The sequence below is a fragment of the Opisthorchis viverrini genome, assembly GCF_000715545.1.
Source record: "Opisthorchis viverrini unplaced genomic scaffold opera_v5_796, whole genome shotgun sequence".
Taxonomy (NCBI): Eukaryota; Metazoa; Platyhelminthes; class Trematoda; order Opisthorchiida; family Opisthorchiidae; genus Opisthorchis; species Opisthorchis viverrini.
In genome coordinates, this window is record NW_008752459.1 from 1 (window position 1) to 26,828 (window position 26,828).

Here is a 26,828-nt window from a genome sequence, read left to right on the forward strand (position 1 = left end):
ATATTCAGTCAAGAGTCAGGTTCTGTGTACCGGAGCTGTACAATCTTGGTATCCCTTGACTTTGGAAATACGTCCGAATATGGAAATCGCTTGTGTACTCGATAGATTGTCACATTGCGATGGAACTCAACGGCAATAAAACACTACCCACTGAATCTTAAGAATGGATCCAGATAAATTCATTACGTGTGACATCTTCAATACGATCCTCAAAACCCCCCAAATAAATGCCGCTTCAGTGGACGAACGACTTTGATCAAAGTGGTGGTCCACATGTTGATTCCAAATACGCGCTTACCAAGTTGTATAGAAATACTTGTTTAGATTGTGTTTATGAGTTTTTATCAGCCCGTTTGAGAACCAAAATGTATCCGATCTGGCTCTGAAAAGAAGGAAACAGATACTTTTTTGGTTTCCCAATCGTCTTCATATGTTATAGGGGTGTATTTTCTTGGAAGGCTTTCCCGAATGGATCCGCCCTTGATGTTCAGTGAATAAATGAACAAGGTTGGCCATTTCCTCCAAAACTAAACTCATCAAAATGACCATGAAAAACACCCTTGCAATTGGAATATGTTTCAAGTAAAACGATTCTAGATGAAAATATCTCCTGAAAGAACCTCGCAGATTTTTCCTGTTCGCTCGTTCCCAGTATTGTCATTCGAACTAAAAAATTACCGCATCTGGGTCTGTCAGATAGAGAGAGATTTGACCTCACAGAGGCCTGACGGTTTGTGTGTCTCAATTACACACTGAGCTGTGTATATTTGCACTCACAGACCCTCCCATAGTAGGTTGGTCTCTGGGTAGAAGTCTTCCAACTGGGACTCGGACATACACCCTGCGAATTAGGCTCCTCTGAATGCCTGCACAATCCACCACCAATTCGGAAATGTACAAGTGTAAATGGGCTTTCGGGATGAAGGCCTTAATCGTGGACACTAAATGGCCTCCCTTCCATGTCCGGATGTCACGGTATACGGGCACATACCACTGATGAAACATGCGAACAACCTGCTGTCTTTTCCAAGTACCGCTCAAGCGTTTAACGGAGGGTGAAGTTCGCTAAGAAACTTGTAATACCGATTTAAGAGCATGATATTAAGTGAATACGCATGAAAGCTGAAGACAAATATTGAGAATGTTCGGATGTAAAAAACTGTGCGCAAATGAGATGCATACTTTCCTGTCCTATAGTTCATGGCTGTTTAGCTGATGTTTGCTAACAAACGACTTCGAGATGAAGGACATTCCTCATTACCCTGGTAGCATCACGGCCTGGTTTCAAGCATGGATTGCACGCTCACAAATAGTATCACGTTGCATCGGCCTCGAGTGGTGTCATCGAACCGATGGGGTTGTCTGCTCTATACCACAGGTCACGTAATCGGAAAAGGCTCTTATAACTAAGGGATCAGTTCGCCTCCCTTTGTCGTCAGCTGCAACATTCGTTGTCAAATCGGTTGTCAAAGCTTAAAACGCTCTTAATATGTTCTTCGGTTTGCCTGTCACTTGTTATTGCATACACTCTGAAACAAGTTGCACAGCATGTTTTTGCACTGGGTTTGCCATCGGTTTCCTCGTGATGAGGATTTAAATTCTCACTACGGTTGCTGAACTGCACCACTTGCGTGTTTCAGTTCGCTGTCATCTGCATGATCCGGAAGCTAGTGTTGCTATTTTTAATGATTTCGGCGCGGTTTCCGTTGTGAACTGAATGTTTTCTGAGCCTAATTTCATGTTAGAAGACAGAATCATCACCAGGAATCGGGATTCCAGTCAGGAATGAGCTGTGTGGAGCACAGCTTCAGCGGTGTGGAGCACAGCCTTCCAGTCGAACAAAGACAGGCGTACAGGAGCTCCACAATATTGTCATCCCTTGACTTCGATAACAAAACATTCGATTTTCTCGTTCGTTTCTTCTGGACAAATAATAAGATGGCAGCGAAACATAGCGGCAATAAAACATCATTAAGTGAATCTTAGGAATAAGTACGGATACATTCGAAACGTATGACGCTTTCCATGCGATTCCCATGCAAATGAGTCAGGAATGAATGAATGAATATCATCAAAGTGTCTCTCCATATTTTTAATCAAATTCGCATGGCTTCATCGTACCAAGTAGTATACAATTATTTGCTCACATTGATCAGCCATAGAATAGACCTGTTTGAGCCCCGCGGGAATTCTCTTGTGTTTATCCGAAACAAACCTTCCACTCACAGTCAGTGATTTCACCTAACATAACGTTGTCGGTTTCCCACTATCATGCATCACGGTATGCACATCAGAAATAACCGGTGAATTGACCGACACAAAGAAAAATAACTCTGCACAACTTAGAAATACTAACGAAAACCAACACAAGGGATGAACTGTGTGTCCAGTACTTGGGGCATTTACACACCGCCTTCTCGAGTGAAACGTCAAAGTCATGGTGAAACTGAGGTGGGACACAGCTGACAGTGTACCATTAGTTCAAATTTTCACTTCGAAATCCCATTCCTGCGGGATTTTGATGAAGGATGTAGCCTCGACACCGTAAAAAGCCAACGGAAACTTACCTGATGTCGACAATTTTGCCAGGTGTTGGTACCAGGAACGAGGACAACCCAGTTATTCGACGGAGTGTTGTTAAATATTGATGAACAATTGTGGACACCTACGGCATCCAACCAAGCAAGGTGACTGATGCAGAAAAAGAACGCAAATAGAGGCGAACTACGACGCATCATGTGCAGGTTTGCTTGAAGCTTCATATGCCTTAAATTTATACTCTGCGTCTCGTGTGAATTGCATTTTGCCTTACTCGTGTATGGCGATAGTGTGAAAACAACTGTCCACCAAGTGTCTAATAGGTCTGATTGACAAAGTTTAACTAAACCAGGACATAATGTGCAGTTTTGATCACCTTATTCAATAACCGATCATTTGCGCAACCTACTTCCAACACTGTGTGCACATGTGTAACGTCCGGCACAAACATGACTTATTTCGTTAGGCGCCCATGCGCTTCAGAGAGTAGTGAAGAGCTAACAGAATCTGCAAAAGGATTTCGCGTAGAAGCTGGCATCCTATTGACTTTGTTTCAGCGAGACATTGATTCGGATTTCTGTGTTTAAAAATCAAAGTGAAAATGTATGTGTTTGCAGTGGGTGAACCTAAACTTGATATATCTGAGAAGCTGTGTATCTTCTCACAGTGTACATCGATGGATTCGTGCCGCTGCTGGTCGACTTAATTGTGTGATACGGAAGGTCACACAAAGTCTTGAGCCAAGGAATTTACTTTGACGAAACAGGCGGTGAGCAGTTTATGGGTTCTCAGCAAACGTACGAGGACTGTGTTAGGTCCAAAAAGACAGATTTAACACGCGCTTCCCCAGCGCCTTTCTACCTATTGGCGTTTACCTCGTTAGTATATCGCGACACGCATGTGCTTCACTTCAGATCCAACTGTGCGCAGATCACAAGAATAAAGCCGCTAAACAAAATGTCTGTCCACCACATTCAATAATACGAACAGTGAGATATGAGAATTAGAAATGCAACTCATGTGACCTTTTTCGAAAATTCAATAATCGGGAAATGAAATGCTACACTTGGTAACACAAAAGTGACGTCATTACTCGTTATCGAAACAAATGAGAATGAAGTTCCGTGGTTTCTTTATTCATGATAATATTTAATGGTGAGACTACGAGATACCACAGCCAGAGCGATATTCCACTCCGTGTAGGTAAACAAGTGCATGGTCCGAATGTCTTTTTGTTCTTTCTCAAAACCTCTGCATTCAAGGAATGCGATTATCTGACTGAAACTCTCTGCGTTCTTAGGTAGCACTTATGCCAAACGAAATTCGCAACAGCCGCTTTCATGAAAACTTCCAACGCTTCAGGTTCCAGGTAAATCGCCCAGGAAAATAAACGAATAAAAATTGCGGGGATGTAGTACTTATGTGCAAGCAAATTGATACGAATGTTAGCCATTCTACACAAGTACCAGGTGCATGATTCACCCTCGCAGGGATTGAGGTTTATCGAACGTTTGTCGAACCCGCGTGAGCGGGGACACATGAGCAAATTGGATCCAGCACTATTCTGTGCGCAACCAAACAGAAAATCACTCAATCCTAACTACACATTTCATTTTTTCCGGTCGAGTTACTATACATTCTTGCCAATGATTGCAGTTAGTATTCGATTATATTCCTTCAACCGCAAACTCTACTTCAAGGAGACCTTGTCAACGGAAAACCAGAAACAATCAAAAGTGTGATTGAAGACAATCGTCAGTTAGCGAGTATGGAGACAATCAAACTGTATGGGTCAATATTGGGGTGAAGCTTGAAAAATCATAGAAAATGCATTCAAGACGCGAACAATCGCGCATGGCAACGACAGTGGGAGTGCCAAGCTTCTAAATATTCGGTTTCCGTACGGCTCCGTTTGACCGCTCGTGGAAGCGAGAGAACGACCGCTTCCAATTAGGTTGCCACGTCATAGAACCAAAGTTCTTGTTCGTAAGAATGAAGCAACCTTCTGCAATTTTGTAAACAGAGTNATGCAGCCACCTGGTTGGCAGTTCTGCGGCATTCCATCTCTTGACACGTTCGAGGAACAGACTAGCTGATGAACAGCGAGTTGGCCCAACACAGCGGCCATTAATTTCACGGATTGCCAAAGGTTGAATTTTACATTCAGCTTCCATAAGGATGAACCTAGTAGCCGACAGTTGTGTTCCAAAACGCAAACTTCATAGACCCCTTAAAACGGATATATCTAAACCGCTGTAATAGGTTCGGTTTTCGAAGGTCTACATGATGCAAAAGCCGTGTACACCCTACACATGATCAGACAAGATATCAGCTGTTTCGGTCTGTGGGGAGTGAGCACACATGATTCGCTCTGCCAAACGGCCACCTAAAGCTATGAACCACACAGACACTCCCCAGACAGCTCCTTGTGATGTGCCAGCCAAGGAAGTTAAGTATGTGTAAAAGCTTTCATATACTAACCTGGTCCAGAAAAGTTTTCGCGGTTTGTACATTTATTCGACAAGGCAGTAATATCTACCAGCTTGTGCATTTCCAGGAATGTTGTTTGAGTTTATGTCAGTCCAAATCAATAGACACGCATTGATTTTCAAGCCGGTCGATAAACACGATCTGGCAGAAGGAATCCTGTGAACTGGAAAAGCCATCATCTCAGAAATGGATAAAAGCTATTCCAAAAGATTGCCTAAAAGAGACATTGCAGTTTCACAGATACGAAGTCTGAAGGATGTCGATGGAAAAACTGGGCAATTGGGCCGCCCACTTTTTTGGGTCTGAAAACATTAAAACAGGGTAACATCAGCACAACTGAAGTTTTTTTACTAAGTAATCTGCATCACGCTAGGTGGGAAATTGGGATAAATAAGAAGTCGTAATGAACGAATAAGTGAATGAATGAAAGAAAAAAGAAGAAATGAGTCAGTGGGTTAAGGAGTCGGGACAATGGCTTCGTAGATCCATATGTGCAGCCTTATCTATAGAGGTTTTCAAGTAACAGACGAAAGTTATTTTACCCCACACAGCTGGAATCGTCAATCCAGGAATATGACTAACTGCCGCAGCAAATAAATTAATTATCCGAGATGACTTATTTGATACACGCGCAGTTGCAAAATGGATCCAGTGCATTGGTTCAAACTTATATAAGCAAACATCTACTGACCTACAACTTAAAGCGCAATTGGATCTTGCAGACACTGAATGGTCTTATTTGAAAAAGCGCCATTCTGCAAACTTTTCCGAAGATCATAGACCCTCATTGATACTAGCCCGCAGAAGATAACTCTAATTTGGTAACCCACTGTACCCAACATAGTCTGAACACTCACTACATTATAATGACGTTCTGGAGTTCTGTCACCCAATATCACGTCTTCCAACGAGAGTAGAATAACCGCTCAGAATCTGTTGTCTAATACAATGGTCATAGTCTCCGTCGGACCTTTGAGAGCATCTATTCAGAAAGGCGCGTTGTTGAAGAACTCCATCATACTTTTGAACCCATCCAACTGTTGTTGTTGCGAGACCCCAATCCCCTAAATTAGCAGACAATTTGCCATCGAAAGGTGTGAACAAATTGAAACTTAATTTCGTTCGTTAAACCCGAAATGGGGTGTTATGAAAACATTCAGTCGCACTGCGCAAATTGCGATACCGGATTTCCATGGAATGAAATGGAGTTCCCACAAAACTTAAACCATGAGATTATTGCATCCCTTTCAGCACGTTTCAGAAAGCCTTGTTTCTCACATAGCTGGTTGTGAACGATCGATGTTGTCCTGGCATAACGTTTAGGACCATGGCCGTACCCCTCTGAGAAATGGAACCTTGTCACTTGCTGTTTTATTAAATGAGGTCATAGGAACACCGCAGTGTTTTGTATCCGTTTAGGACAAGGATTTCTTACAGTCCAGCGGTCCTGCCGTGTATTGGATTGTTCATAAGGTAGTGTCTGCCTATACTGCCAGTGAACGCGGTGTGAATATTCAATCTGTGAAGCGGGAAGAGATAAACGTTTGAACGAGTGAGTCGCACTGTTTGGATCCGCTGAACGTTCGAGTAAGGGAAATTTTTGGGGTCCACTATCGGTGCGAGAAAATGGTTCATAAAAACAGCAGCCGCCAGTATTACCGGTGAAACTGCTGTGAATAATTTCATCGTGAAAAGAGGCGAATGAATGAGTCATACGTTATGGATTGAAATTTCAAGTAATTATGTCGGGTTGCTGCCGTGCAGTGCTTCAGTTCAGACACAACAAGGTGTTGGCAAAATGAGTTGATTAAACTCTGTCGGGGAGTGGGCTCATATGTCCAACTAGCAGTACGGAAATAATCAAGATTTTTTCACCGGTGGGAACAGTTTCATTATCCGAGTGCCATACAGTCAGGATAACCTGGAAACATCCATCGGTGTATGCCTTTGCTGACAAGCAATCCAAGCGGATTCATCGGCTTACATCTCCGTTTCACAAACTGGCAACATGTGCGTAGGTACCGGGCAACTTCGCTTTATTGAGGAAAAGAATTATTAAATTACCATTGTCAGAAATTCAATATTGACGGTCAACGTGACTTATAGAAGTCCACGCGTGCCCTATAATTCTATGCATTTTATTCGAGCAGGCTTCCATAAGCCGCGCATGACGTGGAATTCAAATTATGTCTTACAAAATAAACGCTAAAATTGATATTTTGACTTCAGCCTAGGAAGTGCAGCGAACGTTACCTATGTTTTTGTTACGTGTACATCATTCTTTCGAGAATAAAATGGCACCTCTCTTCAGCATGAATAGCAAGGTCTCCTAGTTTTCGGCGTGCAGGCATTCAAATCTATCCCTACCGAAATGGGGTATATTCTAGGACTACGTGTTAGGATTCACTCACAAGGTCACGCAATAATATACACAAAACCAGCAAGCCATTCCGCCTTTCAGTTACCAGCTTCAAACAGACCGAATAATACCGCGGCATAGTCATATGGAACATGCAAATATGTCTTACAAAACGCTAAAATTGATATTTTGACTTCAGCCTAGGAAGTGCAGCGAACGTTACCTATGTTTTTGTTACGTGTACATCATTCTTTGGAGAATAAAATGGCACCTCTCTTCAGCATGAATAGCAAGGTCTCCTAGTTTTCGGCGTGCAGGCATTCAAATCTATCCCTACCGAAATGGGGTATATTCTAGGACTACGTGTTAGGATTCACTCACAAGGTCACGCAATAATATACACAAAACCAGCAAGCCATTCCGCCTTTCAGTTACCAGCTTCAAACAGACCGAATAATACCGCGGCATAGTCATATGGAACATGCAAATCTCACTGTAAAACTTTCAGCCAGTTACCTCAAAGTGAGACAGGTAAGCGAGTTTGGAATGCGGCATTTTGAGCCGGATATAAAAATAGGGGAATCTCATTTATATTAACTACAAGCTAGGATCACGTTTGAAGAAGCTTTGCAGGGAGACCCAAAACGCGTGCAGGCACCATTACTGTTACCAACATGATAACTGAGCATGCTCGCTTTGACCGACGTTCAACACTTCAAAACACAGCTAATTGAAAATTATTCCATCTACACCTCAAGTCACCAACAGTATTTACATCTGACTGGAAGTTCTAGCATTGCTCATATACCTACATGCATGCAACTCTACATAAGCCCGTCTTGAATATTAGCGCACCACATTCGTTCACGCCGGAAACGGTACACCTAAGGCATGAATATAGCAAGTCAAAAGTCAATTGTTTCCAAAACTCGGTGCTGTTTGGAGAATTTCACGACTTGAATCTTTACTGCTCAACCTGTTTCAAAAGTACCATATGGGTACCATCTACAGGTAGTAAAAATGAACATAGTCTGCGCATCGTATACTTGAAAGCACACCAAGAATGGCACATTTTACAAATGTTCACCAGATCGTACTACCCCATATAGGGTGGAACATTTCACTTCATATTATCTTCTACAATCGACCGTTTTTGCGCTTTCAAATGTGCAATAGTATCGAGACATTTTGATGCCTGTTTAAACCTGCGGAATATTTTTTGTAGTCATTCTTTCCCAGTTAACCCATCCGTCAGTTCTCGCGTGAAAAATTAGCAACATGTTTAACACAACAATTCCGGTATTTGGTTCATGCTCGGTTGTGTTTTTTAATTGTTTATCTTCACCTATTCCGTTGGTTATATGTAAGCACTCCCTAAAAATGACGCTCATGCCATCAAGGCAATCGGTATACACTCTGCCAGTCAACTTCTTTGTGACGCAGCGCATTATCGCAGGAAATACGGAAGATCCAACCCGGTCTGTCATTAGATATGTCCTCGAGAATTCATAGCTTGAAGCTAGACAACTTCCTCCCTAAATATTTGTCGCCATAACTCTCCTATTTTGTTATGAATTCGCGAAAGTCGGAAGTTTGCTCGTTTTCTAGAAATCGTTATTTTACTGGGCCATTTCGCAGGTGTTTAAACAGTAAGAAGGCTTTGATTCTGATGTAACCGATGAAATTTAAGGTGTCGAAATATCTTTCTACCTAAGGGACTATTGTATTTCCCAGGATTCGGCGAAACGTTTCGGAATGATTTAGGTTAGCCTGGATGTCACGTGCCGATCAGCAGTGAAAATGCAACCCACACAGTCACATGTACCACCAAATGTGTTTTGATGAACAACGGGATTGTTTTAAGGTCCCCGTCGGTGTTCAGTATGACCTAGACACGTGTGCGCTTTGGGCATATCATTTTGTTAGCATTTTGCAATCGTCTTTGCTATAACATCAGGCCGTGGTGATGTGCACAAAAAGATCGGTTTGAGATAGTGAGGTGGGTTGAGACAATATGGAGGATATTCATGGTTTCGGTGCCCAGTCGATTACATAATTTTTTTTTGCGTCAAAGTTTGACAATTGCCCTTGCGTTTGCATACAAAAGTTCAACCGGTGAGTCCTTCCACGTGTTTTGGTATCCGTTTAGACGGCACTTGGAAATTAAACAACCAAATTAATACGCTATGAACCAATATGTGTTGTTACTTCAAGTAATTCCTCAGTGATAAGGTCGAAAACTTTGCTTCACACTTAGTTGTGAGTTATTTTTTACATCACTTTAGTTCAGTAGCACGATTGTCTGTTTTGATACCACTCAGGATATTCAGCGCGCATGTCAAAAAAGTTGTCCACTACACTATCAACTGTGTTTTTTCACAATCACAATTACAGATGCTATCAACCAAACAATTACCTTTGAATGCGAAGGTACGCCATGACTGGACGTTTCAATAGAAAACATTAAATCTTATTTGCAATGGCATTGCCCGTTTGCAGATCTATGCAACAACTAACCATCGTCCTCTGTATAACAATGGATCAGGCGAGCATGCAGATTTTCTGGCTCTTCCGTCGTATGTTTCCAACTGAATCGACTGCCCTCTTGCGTCCACCTGTTAGTTTGATTTATTTACTTGGCGCCTCTTCCAATACGAATGACATGTTCCTTTGGCTTGGAACCAGGTGCTTCTTTTTTATTAGTTCCGCGCCTGGTTGAGAAAACCGTAGTTCACGCGTATTCTCGAACTCAGTGGTTGAGAAATAGGGTCAATTCTAATGTGCAAGTAATCACTTCATTTGAAGAGTATAAAAACTGGTCTATTTTTTCCTTCTTGCTTGAGCTAATATGCTGACGCCCCTCAGCCAAACTCGCGTCCTTCTTGATCATTTTGTGCGGAGATTGAGCGGAACCGGACACACGCGGACCAACTTTTGAGTTGCCACAACAACCATCAAAATTTTTCCCGAACAAGGCTTCATTGGTGCAATTTTCAAGCGATTGTGCCACGTTGCCGCCCAAAAAATCCAATGTATAACAAGAAATCCGCCTTTGCGCATTCCTCCGTTGAAATAAATTTCGAAAAATTTTGTCCTGGGGACCGTTCAAAAATCATAACTCGACTTATCTACGGTACAAAATGGATCAAAGTCGGTCACGATTACACATCAGGAAGCCTTCCTAAGTGACACGGAGGCGCCCAGGAAGCCTTTCTAAATGACACGGAGGCGCCTAAGGCAGCACAGGATGCCGGCTTATTGTCCCACAATGACGTTGCACAGGACAATATACAACCCGTAAAGGAAATTTGAATCAAAGACGAAAACGAGATCCCATGCGAGGCCCGCATCAAACAAGCGAGAAGCTTCTTACGTAGTCATATGTTCAGTTCTGCCTCCAATTTCCGCACAATAAGCAGAGATGAGGTGCATTTGACTAGATGGGCCTTCATATGTTCGCTCCACAAACCAAGCTATTAATAGCATAATAGAACTGACCATATTTCTCAACCGCAGTTTGCAAGAAAATGCACAAGGCACGGTACGCTTAACCAGAACAATACTCCCAAAGGGGCATGCGTTTCAAACCCAAAGGGTTACATCACTCGTAGTGCAAGAGACCTTCAGTAAATAAACCAAAGTAACATATTAACCGGCGGACGCAAGGAGATCAGTTGATACAATAGAGAAATAAGTGTGGTTGTTTTCTCTCATCAGGAAAAAACGTCCAAAAGCACTATGCTAACCGCGGCATAAAACCTTGCTTTGAATTACCAATTACACGAAGTTTCGAACATTCCTTTTGGTTTTTGCCAACCTCCGTAATTCTTTTGAGAGGGGCAAAAACTTGTTGGTTCAGCTGACGCGCTCACTCATGACGAAGCACGCATTGCATTCGAATGTGTGATAAGCTCGGCGCATATATCAACAGTCATATATCAACAAATATCAATATCAATGGATACACTCACTCAATTTACGTACCTGTGCAAACAGATTGATCACCTGTAACGCGCAACCACCGTGTCTGTTTACAATTGATGCACCAACCAACATTATTATAATTCATTCGTTAATTATTATAATAATGAAACAGCCGAGCACGCAGATTTTTTCTTTACATGCTACTGAGAATTTGGCTACAATAATGGACATCGATCAGGATATACACCTCTGCGGAGTATCACCGATGCATCCCCTCAACTTTTCTTATTGGACGCAGTAGAATTTTAATCTCCATCCAGATGTTAACTGCGTTCGTTTAATTACAGTTGCTGCACTTCCGAATCGATGAATTATCGCGCAGAGCACTGTTAGTTTTTTCTTTTTTAATGAGGTTTCAAGAAGCCGGTCAAGTAAAAGGCAAAAATGGGAGCTCTCTAGGCAACTACATTTCACAACACACATGACGTGACAATCTCACTCATTCAGTCGGCCGCATACGAGAGCCAAGACAAAAATATGCCGCTTCAACTACTTGCTACTTGGTTATCTCAAAGAGCCTGTCAAAAACGTAAGCGGGTAGGTCTGATGATAATTAAATAATTTTCATTCGCTCATGCTTGAGGAGTCGTGAGCAGTATGGGATATAGCTGCAGTGATATAGCTTAAAATTGAATTTTGGCCAGAGGTAAGGCAACATTCATAAGGTTATGCATGCCTTTCCAACGACTGGTTTCCACATTCTTGAGGCTCATCTGACAAAACTGGGAAATCACCCTTGAGCACAATGTGTTTTTCTCACCAACAGACGACTAAATTTATCTGAAACATCGCAGTGGTATTCTACCACAAGCGTCTGTGCACAACCATATCGGTCTATACGAAGTTTGGTTAAATATCATGGACGCAGTGTTACACACCACAGAGAGTTCATGCTGTTTTAAAATTCCGTGACTACCATAACAATTTGCAAAGAATACTGAAATGATCACTATAATTGGGAACCAAACTCTCCTAAACAAGCAAGGCAGTAAAAAGGCTGGAATTCTGATACGCAATTTGTAGTGCAGATCAATCAACCGAAAGTTCTAGTTTAAGTGTAAGTAATATGAACAGCTCTTCGTGAGTGTTTATAGTGTGCGGTGCATACGGTTCAGTAGCACGGTAGAGTGCATTCCTTGGTTCTACAATCCATGGTGTACAAGTGTACACACCTGCACAATCTTTCACTCAACCTGAGATAGAGATGCCTTGGTTTATAAGAAAAGCGCTTTTCAGGTGGAGAATGAACAACTGTGTAGCGAAAAATGCACGAAATATCAGTAAAATAAAATGCGAGCGGAAGGGTAGTTCTACATTACGCCCAGAACACACGTGAACTCGCAACAAGATTGTTAGCCGAATCGTCATGTTTCACAATCCTAAAGAGACTTTGAAAACCTGACATCCCTACCCGAGGACGACCAATCCAAGGCCAAAGGAAGAATGTAGTAAACCAAACCAACTGCACCAAATTCCACGTTCAACAAGCTGGCTGAAGAAAAACAACGTAATCTTCCACAGACATGGCAACTCTCCTTGATATACATACACGAAGTCCGGGAAGATCACAAATTCAATATGGGAAAAGGTGGGAAATTCGGCATATTGAAACACAATACCCGGAAGGGAATTTCTGGGGCTCTTGTACTCCGTGGCTGATTCTGTCAACCTATGCAGTGACTTGGAATCAGTTTACGCAAAGCAATGTGAAAAGGACTACCAGAATAATCAAGGAGTGCCAAATATCTTTTTCGCAATCCAAGAGGCAAGGAATTGCATAGAGTCAGATTAACACAATAAGCAGAGATGAGGTGCATTTGACTAGATGGGCCTTCATATGTTCGCTCCACAAACCAAGCTATTAATAGCATAATAGAACTGACCATATTTCTCAACCGCAGTTTGCAAGAAAATGCACAAGGCACGGTACGCTTAACCAGAACAATGCTCCCAAAGGGGCATGCGTTTCAAACCCAAAGGGTTACATCACTCGTAGTGCAAGAGACCTTCAGTAAATAAACCAAAGTAACATATTAACCGGCGGACGCAAGGAGATCAGTTGATACAATAGAGAAATAAGTGTGGTTGTTTTCTCTCATCAGGAAAAAACGTCCAAAAGCACTATGCTAACCGCGGCATAAAACCTTGCTTTGAATTACCAATTACACGAAGTTTCGAACATTCCTTTTGGTTTTTGCCAACCTCCGTAATTCTTTTGAGAGGGGCAAAAACTTGTTGGTTCAGCTGACGCGCTCACTCATGACGAAGCACGCATTGCATTCGAATGTGTGATAAGCTCGGCGCATATATCAACAGTCATATATCAACAAATATCAATATCAATGGATACACTCACTCAATTTACGTACCTGTGCAAACAGATTGATCACCTGTAACGCGCAACCACCGTGTCTGTTTACAATTGATGCACCAACCAACATTATTATAATTCATTCGTTAATTATTATAATAATGAAACAGCCGAGCACGCAGATTTTTTCTTCACATGCTACTGAGAATTTGGCTACAATAATGGACATCGATCAGGATATACACCTCTGCGGAGTATCACCGATGCATCCCCTCAACTTTTCTTATTGGACGCAGTAGAATTTTAATCTCCATCCAGATGTTAACTGCGTTCGTTTAATTACAGTTGCTGCACTTCCGAATCGATGAATTATCGCGCAGAGCACTGTTAGTTTTTTCTTTTTTAATGAGGTTTCAAGAAGCCGGTCAAGTAAAAGGCAAAAATGGGAGCTCTCTAGGCAACTACATTTCACAACACACATGACGTGACATTCACACTCATTCAGTCGGCCGCATACAAGAGCCAAGACAAAAATATGCCGCTTCAACTACTTGCTATTTGGTTATCTCAAAGAGCCTGTCAAAAACGTAAGCGGGTAGGTCTGATGATAATTAAATAATTTTCATTCGCTCATGCTTGAGGAGTCGTGAGCAGTATGGGATATAGCTGCAGTGATATAGCTTAAAATTGAATTTTGGCCAGAGGTAAGGCAACATTCATAAGGTTATGCATGCCTTTCCAACGACTGGTTTCCACATTCTTGAGGCTCATCTGACAAAACTGGGAAATCACCCTTGAGCACAATGTGTTTTTCTCACCAACAGACGACTAAATTTATCTGAAACATCGCAGTGGTATTCTACCACAAGCGTCTGTGCACAACCATATCGGTCTATACGAAGTTTGGTTAAATATCATGGACGCAGTGTTACACACCACAGAGAGTTCATGCTGTTTTAAAATTCCGTGACTACCATAACAATTTGCAAAGAATACTGAAATGATCACTATAATTGGGAACCAAACTCTCCTAAACGTGCAAGGCAGTAAAATGGCTGGAATTCTGATACGCAATTTGTAGTGCAGATCAATCAACCGAAAGTTCTAGTTTAAGTGTAAGTAATATGAACAGCTCTTCGTGAGTGTTTATAGTGTGCGGTGCATACGGTTCAGTAGCACGGTAGAGTGCATTCCTTGGTTCTACAATCCATGGTGTACAAGTGTACACACCTGCACAATCTTTCACTCAACCTGAGATAGAGATGCCTTGGTTTATAAGAAAAGCGCTTTTCAGGTGGAGAATGAACAACTGTGTAGCGAAAAATGCACGAAATATCAGTAAAATAAAATGCGAGCGGAAGGGTAGTTCTACATTACGCCCAGAACACATGTGAACTCGCAGCCAGAATGTTAGCCGAATCGTCATGTTTCACAATCCGAAAGAGACTTTGAAAACCTGACATCCCTACCCGAGGACGACCAATCCAAGGCCAAAGGAAGAATGTAGTAAACCAAACCAACTGCACCAAATTCCACGTTCAACAAGCTGGCTGAAGAAAAACAACGTAATCTTCCACAGACATGGCAACTCTCCTTGATATACATACACGAAGTCCGGGAAGATCACAAATTCAATATGGGAAAAGGTGGGAAATTCGGCATATTGAAACACAATACCCGGAAGGGAATTTCTGGGGCTCTTGTACTCCGTGGCTGATTCTGTCAACCTATGCAGTGAATTGGAATCAGTTTACGCAAAACAATGTGAATAGGACTACCAGAATAATCAAGGAGTGCCAAATATCTTTTTCGCAATCCAAGAAGCAAGGAATTGCATAGAGTCAGATTAACAAAGTTCACATGCTTGAAACCTAGGGGGACAGCGACAGAGATAACCTCAGCATCAATCAGAGCGCGAGGCCAAGGAGAGCATTCTGCAAGTCACGTGGTTTTTTATCTATCGGGGATAACAGAGCCGACCGACAAAAAACCTAATCGTGATCGTGATCATGGCTGGCAGCAAACACAACACACTACTCTGCGAGCAACAACCACCTCACCGAGCTCCCTAACAAGGCGCTGATGATATCACCTCGATTAGTGAAGGGAGGTTTGCGATCGAATTGCGAGCCTGGCGACAAAACAAACCATCAAATCAGCATGTAGACAGTGCACTCAAGCGTTAACCGTATCATGATTTTTTCCAATTAACCATAGCTAATAAGTTTATTTCAAAGCAGGATGACCTGTTAACTCAGGAAATTAATGGGCCCTATAGCTTATAGCATGCTTCATCCACAACCACCGCGACTATGAATTGATGTCCCGAGTGTTGGCTAGAATGATAGCCTTGTGGAATCATATCAGCTTGCGAGATAACCAGAAAAGTCGGCTAGAGGAATTACATCAGTTGGGTTACACTTCTGGTTGAAATTATCTCTCATTGCTTACACAAAAGGGCCACGAGCCTAAGCGCTTTTGAATTTCACTAGGCATTCAAAATTAGGCCCACCACTCTAGGGGCTAAGGGCCCATCACAGGAACATAGCTTAAACAGAAAACGCCTGTGATTGACCGCAGCGCGCCATTTGCTGACACCCGATAAGCTTGGCTGTTGAGTAAAGTGAATGCACTATTCCTTATTTCCATCGACTAATTCAATCAAAAATTGCAAATTGTCAATCGGTTTGCCTTAATTTTTACAACGCTTACAAAGGTGTGAGATAACTTACGGTGAACGTTTCACGTTCATGAGCTAATGTTTGCAGCCCCAACGGGGGTTGACATGTCCCTAACTTACATCTGGCGAACGAAAACCGCTGCGAAATTGTCAAATACATTCGTGCACAAACCACACAAATGCCATAGTTGCTTGTGGTTATTTAAAAACGATATTTTCTCAGCAATTGATGATGGGTGGACCAATTAAATTCTAAGACACCATTTGGCAAGTAGTACAAAATTTTGGTAACACGCGAGAGAAAACAAAATCAATGTTAGTAGATTGAGGCAAAGCCAGTAGTCTTCTTCCCGGATTTTGTGTGCTTTTACTACAAAGCGAACTGTCCAAAGCAGTTTTGTACATGTATACTGTTGACTTTGATCATCGGAAACTAAACGAATTGACGAGCTTGCCCGGTGGAGAATTAGAGACCAAAAGTTCTGAACGGAATTAGGCGCAAGCCTTCCAAACTGTAAATATGATCTGCTGCCCCAGTGCAAAAGTTACATTTCGGCCAGAACCAATCAAATATAAATTTCAAGTCGAGCGGATTAGAATAGTATTAGAACAGAATTAGCCTGTGAATGTAGTTGAAAGGAAAATCCACGTGTCACTATGATGTGAAAATCTGTGTATGACATTTATAAACCCTTAAACGAATTGCCCTCCATTAGCATTCCAAGTTGCCAAGCCGAGATGCATTTGTAGTGCTCATTTATCAGATGTATTGTCTAGATGGTCAATGTGAACATTACACTGGAAGAACCGCTAGAGTTGATACCGATTGGGATGATTTGGAGGTTTTAAAGGCCGTACACAGTGGCCGGGCGGAGTAGGCTTAGCACGCGGCCAGAACGTTCTCTCGAGGAATGGAGCGGAAATCCTTGCAGCGCCGACCGCCAAAATTTTATGAGGCGCTTCAAGAAGACCAACAGGGCACTCGGTTAAGACTTGACCATTTTCGTCGCCAGGAAGCATTAGTCGTTGGATTAGCGCTTTGCGTGAAGGTGCTGGTGCAAATGGTATGGTAAATGGCTGAGTTGCCGCTGGAAACTAAGCAGCCTCGGGAGTGCAAAATGGTTCAACAGTGGACGTACTGTAGACCAGAGTGGACCAACTAGCGGAACAGCTTGCAGCTATACAGACGGAGACGCGGAGGCGCACTTGAACGAGGCGGTGATACAAATGTGGCAGACCAGGCCATTGGAAACATCAATGCCCTCGTACGCGAACACCTGTATATAATAATAATTTAGATTACTTCTTTTAGCCAGGTGGGATGGAATTAGCTCCGTGCACAGTCTACCAACCAGACCGTTATCCAGATGGACGTAAAGAGAGTTTTCCTTGATTGGTCTATGGTAGGAATATCGCTCAGGCAAACAGGGAACAAAGATAAATGCAGATTGTGCGCGCTAGCCCTTAGAACGGGATAAAACGGCGTTTACATTTTGGGATACCCTATTTCAATTAAAACGAATGCCTTTTGGTTTGCCTAGGGCAAGATTCACATTACTGTGTTTGATACTTCGTTCAACGAACGGACCCTAGAATGTTGTCGTGTATGCAAACAATATCGTTGTTTACAGCGACCCAGAACCAGGCTGTACTGTAGCTGGTACGGGACGCTGACCTGCGGATAAATGAAGCCAAGACACAACTCACTTGAAGTTCCGTACTACTACTGGGATATAAAGTGGGTCTCGGAAGAGTTAGCTTACTGCCACGATTGCTGCTCCGCTGAGTCGCACAATACCCAGACCCGGAGACGTGTTCTCTGTTCCAGCGGTCGCCAGTCATCATGATATCGGCGCATTCCCAAAGCGGAGAAAGGAAGTTATCGAATACGTCGGTCGGGTCCTAACTAAGGCTGAACAGATGAACGCGACCATTGAGATATTATACTTGGCGAAAGTCTGGACATTCGATAGTGGAGGTCATATCTGATTGGACAAATGTTACATGTTGGAACCAGTCGCAAACAATTCGAGTAGATCAGAGGCTTGAGGGATCCAGGATGCGATAATAGGACGTCACAATCCAGCACCTGGCATGGAAGTGGAATCATTTGGCTGATTCGCTTTCAAGATCTGGGGCCTAATACGAGGCACCAGGATCAGGAGTGGGGTAAACAGCCTCACCGTCAATCTGAATGCCAGAGGTTTGGTGAAATCCGACTGCGTCTGCATGAGGCTTGCATATTTTCCCTGAACTCTTTTGATTCGAAAATTCTGTTGCCCGTGATACCTCACGTCTTGAGACGGAAGCTTATTGTCAAAAAACATGAGTTGGCACACACGTGGTGCAGCAAGACGTACGACTTATATCCGCAGAACCGGACTGCCTCGCGATGAGAAGTGAGGTAATGAAACTTGTGAGGTTCTGTAATCGGTGTCAAATAATGGACACGAACAGGGAAACCCATACCACGGGCCATGTTCCTCTCTCAAGAACCGATGATATCCCGAGACCCTTTCCGTTAAGAAGCGGCGGGAATCAGTATATCGTAAGAACGATAAAATACCTGTCGCGATGAATCAATGAGGTAGCCGTTTGTAAGCACTGAGCGACGGCGATCACGAAAGTCGTAACGCCTCATATCAAGGCCAACTGTGGTATGCAGGAAAAGATCTCATCCAATAAGAAACCTAGCCACAAGCGTTTTGAGCAGCTTTTTTGCGTGGCCACACACTTCTTTCCAATTGAAAGCGAAGGGCATAACGAAACACGCCACGCGTCCGACGGAATCATGCGTTCCTCGTTGAAGTAATAGGATATTTCCACTGGGTTCACTGTTCGGCGATGTTTCTTCTCCACACATACGGTCCCATCTAGACACTAACTCGGCCTCAATAAACTAGCGCCCGGTCAACTACTATATCAATTATTTGATTTCCTACCTCACACTTACGAATTCTACCTATCCAAAACTGCTGAATCCACTTGAGAATAATGAACCAAACTGATATTCAACAAATTGTTTTCAAATGATGTGATGACGATGTATGATGATCAGGGTTTTTTGTCAACGGTTGAAAACCAGATTTATATTCAGTTTTTGAAAGCCACGAATTTTGTTCCACCGCTTGAAGAATCAGATATAATGCGATACTAGGTGCGCTGTTTGCGAACGACGAGTGCAATGCATGTAGGAGTGCGTACGTGTTCAGCATGATGTTTGTGTTTATACTGTGAGTTCTAATGGGCGGCGTATCGTTTATTTTTTAATTTTCATAAACCTATGTTGTGGATTTGAATTTCAACTTTGGCTAAAAATAAGTTTCTGAAAATACATTTTCCAATTCCAGTCTACTGAAAGAATCCGTAGTTTTATCTTTCATCCCGCTGAGGCGAACAAAACTCACGCGCAGTGTGGATAATAGGTAGGACTGACATCTGTGATATCCTAGCGCAGCTATATGCACACATAACATTCAGACCAGCATGCACGTTAAGAAGACCTTGACCATTATTCGGAAGTTTGTATGCTATAGGTAATAGCCGTTACACATCAAAATGCCAGAGTGCACTGGATGGATACTTCATTTTCGCAATACACGTTGCCCATCCTAATAAAGCCAGCAGGTTTTCATAACTTACAACCTTGCATCTAGAAAATAGCGCACCTAACCGTCCGACCATGACGGCTAAACAAAGTAACCAATGAACTTGGCACCGAACGCCCTTGGTATCCTGAAACTACCGAAAATACTGAGTAGCTCGTGATAAAAATACATGCGACGAGTGTAATTTAAATTTCTAGTGTTCTCTCCTATGCAGACCCTCAAAACGTGTCAACCTAATTTGGTTCCGGTGACTTAATTGGCAGTGATGCTATATCGTGTCTTCGCTCTGCTTACCGGCCGCTGGTGTTCTGGCGCGCACATTTCGACCGGCTTGAAATGAGGTTGCCTAATCGTGCGGTGGATGCTGACCATGATTTCCATTCAAAATAATTTCGTTATACAGTGCTACTTGGCTTCTAATAATAGGTTAGACGAAAACTTTGTGAGGCTCGCTACATCATCAGTAACTCTCTAAATAAGGCATGGGTGGGCTCTCCCAACTGTATGCTTCGAAGGCCTTGGCTTCTACTAATAGGTTGGACGAAATCCTTTGTGAGGCTCGCTACATCATCAGTAGCTCTCTAAATAGGGCATGCGTGGGCTCTCCCAACTGTATGCTTCGAAGGATTTTTTTCAACATCGTCAAAAAGGAAATTGCATGCGCCTAGATTCCGGGCTATGTTGCATCCTCAACTTAGGGTTCTGATCAACGATTACTTTCATCGGCTTTTGCACTAATATTCAGGGTTTCGATAAAATCAAGGAAGTCTCAAACGGCGTCAGTTTAGAGAAGCCTACAGAAGAAAATATAAGGTTAGTTGGTCGACGACATAATACGCAGCCGGCTCAGGTGTAGTGGTGTATGAATAAACTACTTGTAATGGCATTCTACGGATGTCTAGTTGTTGGCCATCAAAAACAACAAATGCACTGATTGACCACCACGGCACTTTCTGGCATGCTGATGTCTATCAACTGCCCTTGTCAATAATGCCAACTCATGAGGCTCTCATCGGTTTACTTTTGCCTGATGGATAGTCAGATTCAAAAATACTATGCGGAAAGATATTTGGAAAAAGCATGGGTTTATCTCTTCTCACCTTAGATTATCTGCGGTTGGTATCTGTTACCTATGAATGTGGCGGTTTCCAGTTTAGCACTCAATGCCTTCAAATTTGTTTAGAAGTGTTCCTGCAAACTTACGCCTGCAAAATATAAAAGAATTAGATATTCACTAGAAATGTTTACCTACCGTGCACAAATTCAGTTATTTGGAGCTCCAGTAAAGGATGAGAAAAATGAAATCATCTTTTGAGCAACATTTTCTCACTTTTTTTTATTAATGTTGCAGAATTGCGTGTCCTAAAGTTTTCCAGACTACCATCCAGTAACACAACGTCGAACATATGCATAACTGTCCACATTTGTTTCCGCAATCTCTACAACAAGATTTAGTCAGTTAAAAAAGTACGTTTAGTTTGAATCAGGCCGTGCACTTATACGAAATTGAAACTTAGCCCACATTATTTGCCTCCAATGGCGATTGTCATATTGCTTCCCACGGGATGCACCAGGCACTGGATACTTAGAGATTATTAGAATAGCGTAAACACGCGCAAGTTGAGTCACACCTGAACAACCAGCAGTCGATGTAAGGAGTAAAAGCGCAAAATGTGCTGTCATGCCCGGCTTATAAAAACCTGTTCGAAGAAAATGCATAGAATGATGGGGCTAGCGTGGATTTATATAGATCACGTTGACCGTCAATATTGATTTTCTGACAATGGTAATTGAAGGGATCTTCCCCTCAATAAAGAGAAGTTGCCTGTTACCTACGTATCGTTTGTCAAGCGAAGAATTGAGCCGATGAAAACGGTTGGATTTTGTGTCATGAATGGCATACACTAATGGATGATTTCAAAGTACGCCGTCCGTAGGGCACTCGGATCATGAAACTGTTCCCACATACGAGCCCTCTTCCAAAAAAAGCGTCTAATCATCTCTAATTTGCCAACACCTTGATAGGTCTGAACTGAAGCACTGCACTGCAGCAAACTAACATTATTACTCAAATATCCAGTGAACAGTGCTTCAATACCTTTCGAATCATTCCTTTACACGTTTGTCTCCCCTTACCTTACATTGAAACTATTCACATCGCTTTCACCGCCAATATGGGCAGCTACTATGTTTTATGAACCGTGTTCTCGCACATATAGTGGACCCCAATAATTTCCCATAACATTTTTATTTATTTGAACGATAATTTTCATTCTCCACTTTGAGTCAACGTAGGCGCGGATATGAGTTTGCTAAGTTGCCCATTTAAAGACGGCTTGGTGAATTTTGACGTCTGTGCATTCACATCTGAATACGAGCAGCATAAGTAGGAAATATTTACATGACTTCCGTGGAGGTTGGCGGTGCTGAATACTCCAAGGGTATGCAAAGTATATATGTTATGCTATCCAGAAAATGGACAATTTTGTTGATGGTGAAAATGTTCACTTTGACGCTTGACGAATCTTGCGTTTCATAAACAGGCGAAAAGGAACAAATACGGTACGTTGCAGAAATTTTGTAGTGGATAAAATCGAGTTTTCGGAATTTCCAACAAATCAATTCTGAACAGATATGTGTCATGTAAGGCGGCCCCATAGGAGAAATCCACCATTCCCGATATCCCACATTTACCAGCCTGAGTTGCAATTTGCAAACATTTGTTCAATTAGAGGTGATATAAATTAGCCAGAAATTTCCCGGCTATTCCTTCGGTTACGCAATATTGTTTTAAGGCCCAGAAAACCCAGTGACGGGAATGACAGGTATGATTGCCGTGCATTTTAGCATGCACCCATCATCAGTCATGAAAAATACGATGTCTCGGTGATCACGAGCGAAGCTTGATACATTTTGACGCCCTTTTACAGGTCAAACCATCCGGATCACACTATATGTATACTGTTTAAGACAACCTAATTGAGGACAAACCAGGCTGAGCTTTCCTAGTAGGATGTCGTCCTCGCATCGGACAACTACGCTTTCCAAGTTTTGCCGCTATTTTGTAGGTGAAAGAAGGGGCCTCTCCCTGTGTGCTGACCGCTGGATTTTATTCGTATAATAAACCCACTTTCGCACGACTTAAACTGAGCCTGTTACCGACACGGGAATAAGCATCGCCTAGTTCTCTGAGGCCAGAATTTTCTCATATCAGCAACTGTTATAAGCTGCCATTGTGTTGACGATAATATTGGCAAGATGACTAAAATGTCACCGCAATTGTTTGGCTTTAGAAACTAGCTTTGCACGGTATCTTTTCACGTAAATAACGTTTTATATTGAGAGAATGAGGTTGGTTTACTTTCGATTACTTTACCTAACAGCATAAGCCAAAATGGACAAGATCTGAAACTTGCGCGTGCTGTTATCTTACATTTTAACTTCCTCCGTTTTTACCCATCAGATGGTGATCCTGTTGGACAAAACATTCAGTGAGTTCTGCAGTTCAACACGATGTGGATGAGTACAATTACGGGCAAAGAGCAAACGGGACATCTTGCTAAGTTGATACAAATTAGCAGTTCTTTTTTGGTCATTGAGGTTTGACCGCAATCTGTCTTTGAATGTTCACAATGCTGTGTTACAACGTCCACTTGCTGCCTGAAATTTTGGTGAGTTATTATTAAATTTGATTTTGATGATGCATAGCCGAAAAAACGTGTTCAGTACTGCGCCAGGAACATGTAATTAAATGAGCTAGTAAAACAGTAGAATAAAGCGGATTTCTAACTGTTGTTCCTGTAATATTATTGTTACTTTGTCAGCCAAATTTGCTAACATTCTATTTATTCTTACCATGATCAGACTTTACGAATCGCTACAGAAAGTGACGACAACAAGTGCGCTTGATGTTTAACCTGTTGTGTGTACTGTATACCCCTATGCTACTAAATGAAGGGATCTTCTTTGTAACATCTGAGGACCGATGAATAAGCCATCCGACCCTTTGAAGCCGCCAAGTCTCTGCGCACTCTGCAGTATGGAGATAAATGTGCTTTTATAATTTTGTGAAACGTGCACTACTTGTATGCACCACTAAGTTATATTTGCACCCGTTGTGAGCTGGGGAGCATGACTATTTCTCATCAGTGTTGGAGTACACAATGTACTATTAAAATACATTCCAGAGGACGTTCGCTTCTTCTGTATTTTTGGAGGATACATCGCTCGTCCAAACATACCCAACACCTAAATGCATGGCTGCTCTGTTGATCCGAAGAAATGCTCTCACGCGATAGAAGACACTGAGTTCTCCCTCATAGCCCACTTAATACAACAGCAAGTCCTCTAGTAAACAGGCACTAAGTTCATTGCTTTCGATGGAAATTCGGTATCCCAATTTGTGCAGTGCAACTGAGGGGTTGTACAACATCCCATTTGGGGATTCACGAACCTTTGGACAATAGGAACCAATCTCACCGACCATCACAGCTGCATTTTCCGCCTTCATTATCTTTCAAAAAGAATGTCCTGATTAATGTGACAACTTGAAGGCAAAGCGTTTGACCAACAACCATGCAACCTTGGCGCAATTATGCTATTTTTCTAATATTGCCGTTTTCCGCAATAGATGAAAGATTTGCTAAAGGGCTGCTGTGGCAATGGACAGCACTCTAAGTCATGCGTAATAAGCCATGGCCTTTGCGAGTCTGTCCATATCTAGGTGAAGTCATTGGATCATGGTATTGCGAAATTGGAAATACTTCGACCAGTGGGAACATGCAGTGTTGTAGCCATTCTTTAGCTCAGCTTTGGCAGTCTGTTTCCGTATGGCAAACTTCAATTTGATCACCAGGGCCTTGCTTTAATAGTTCCGTCAAACGTTGGATCAAGTGTGATTCGAACTAGGAGCCACGATCCGTGGTTATGAAAGAAGGAACCCGAAAAGCGGAAATCCATCCATTGATTATTTCGCGAGCGATGGTATCTGGGGAAGTGTCAGTTATGGGGATGCCACGGGGCTACCGCGTAAAACGATCGACACAAGTAAGGAGGTATGGGAATGAATTGGATGTCGGGAGAGGGCTGGTATCTATGTGAACGTGGTCGAATCGACGGTTTTGAGTGGCGAGGGTACCGACGGGTGATTGGGCATGGCGAATCACTTTTGAACGACCCAGTCACCCATATACTTGACTGTTCGACTCAATCGCTCACTGGATCGGGAGGCTTGTCTATTTTCTCATACGCACAAACATATCGCATTAAGGTGACACATCGGACATTGATTGTCTGCCCCGCCTAGCCAGCGGCGATGTGCCGACGCGCCCACATACACGCACTGGGATCTATATAAAGGCAAACCGAACCCAGTCAAGACACACAGACTCGCGCGCGCAGGGAGCAGGACGTCAAACTCTCCACAAATCCACGGACGATCATAGAACACGTGTAGCAGCCAAATAGCGGATAAAACACGTTACCGCCCTCCCGACTTTCACCAAGGAACTCTCACATACGATAAGTTCCTTTGTGACTTGCTCCCATTTCGCATTGTATTCATTTTTATACGTGTGGCAACCCTGTTAAAAACTTCTATTAGTGCACATTCACCTTCCGTTTCGTATTATGGCTATCGCCATTTGTGCACTAATAATGTTCAACCAGGCGAGATTGCGACGTTCGGGGTACCTCCAGGCACATGGGGCTTATCGCAAATCGTGAGCTAGACATAGACTTTTTCGTTACGTGAATAACGTACTTGCGAATTCTGAACTCTGTCCATTGGTAAACAACCATTTCCGTTGAGGGTAGTCTAATAAAATTTCCATGATCCAATCAGGATTGTGTCTCTACACACACTGGACGAGAACAAATATACTCCGCGAACCATATATATTCCTCATGAAATCTGAATATTAAAAAAAACCACGAAGACCCCTGCCTAGATCATGTGCATCCCGAAGTTTGCTTGTCTATTCTGGACGTATCACCACAAACATGCTGCTTGTTCTTCCAGCCTTCTAGCTGCCCAGCTTAAAGCAGCGGTTTTCCATCCAAATTGATTATCGTGTTAGGTATCTAAGATGAATTCAGGCCAATTGTCGAAAGAAGGAAGCGTCGTTACGTTATTAAACAGTCCAAAGTATTGATCACCATAAAAGAATTGTGAGTTAATGGTTGTAATTTTAATCACCGGAACGCAATAGAGAGTAAAACACTGAACAACACACCGACGTTGCCGGTTCAACTGTAAATTATCTGCTCAATCTATTGAGATAACTTTGGCAAACTTGGCTGCGGTGTCTCCTACTGGTGGCATAATTGGAGATGAAAAAGTTCCTTTTTATCGTTTTGTTGAGCGTACTTTCAACTCATTTTGTAAAAGATGAAGAGAATGTAGTGGAGTTCCACAAACGTATATCTTGAGACATAGGAACGCCAGACTATGCCTTATCCTTACAAAATCATTATATCAAATTACGAAATGATGGCTGTACAGCTACAAATGAAAAACAATATGAATCAGCAAATTTGTGCCTGTTTTAAGAGAACTCGCAAGTAGCCGTTGGTACGCTGACTGAAGAAATCCCAGTACGCCAGTTTTCATTATTTCCTACTCGCATTACATTTGCTGGACTAGAGCTGTTCATGTTGGCTTTGATGCGACGCGCAGTAAAGGGTTGAAAAATTCATTACTGTATCAATAATGTCCAGGATATCACCGAATCCAGAGATGATTACTTATGCGCATTCATAGCTGGATGTTGACAAGCCTCACCTACACCGAGTTACGTGGCCTGAGAAAGCGGTTGCGCACTTCATTTATCGAGCGACTAAACGTGATGTGCAGTACAA

At 42.5% G+C, this 26,828-nt stretch overlaps 1 protein-coding gene across 1 annotated transcript in view; it reads left to right on the forward strand.

Annotated features, from left to right (window-relative positions):
• Window positions 1–4,899: 4,899 nt before the first annotated feature.
• The window catches only part of T265_15725 (hypothetical protein), a gene marked incomplete at both ends in the record, with an annotated part of 29,318 nt that continues 7,389 nt past the window's right edge, over window positions 4,900–26,828 (forward strand). Inside the window, 3 exons of the mRNA XM_009179020.1 lie at window positions 4,900–4,991; window positions 7,819–7,918; window positions 20,716–20,783. Coding sequence (XP_009177284.1) covers window positions 4,900–4,991; window positions 7,819–7,918; window positions 20,716–20,783 — 260 coding nt within the window. The remainder of the gene's footprint in view (window positions 4,992–7,818; window positions 7,919–20,715; window positions 20,784–26,828) is intronic.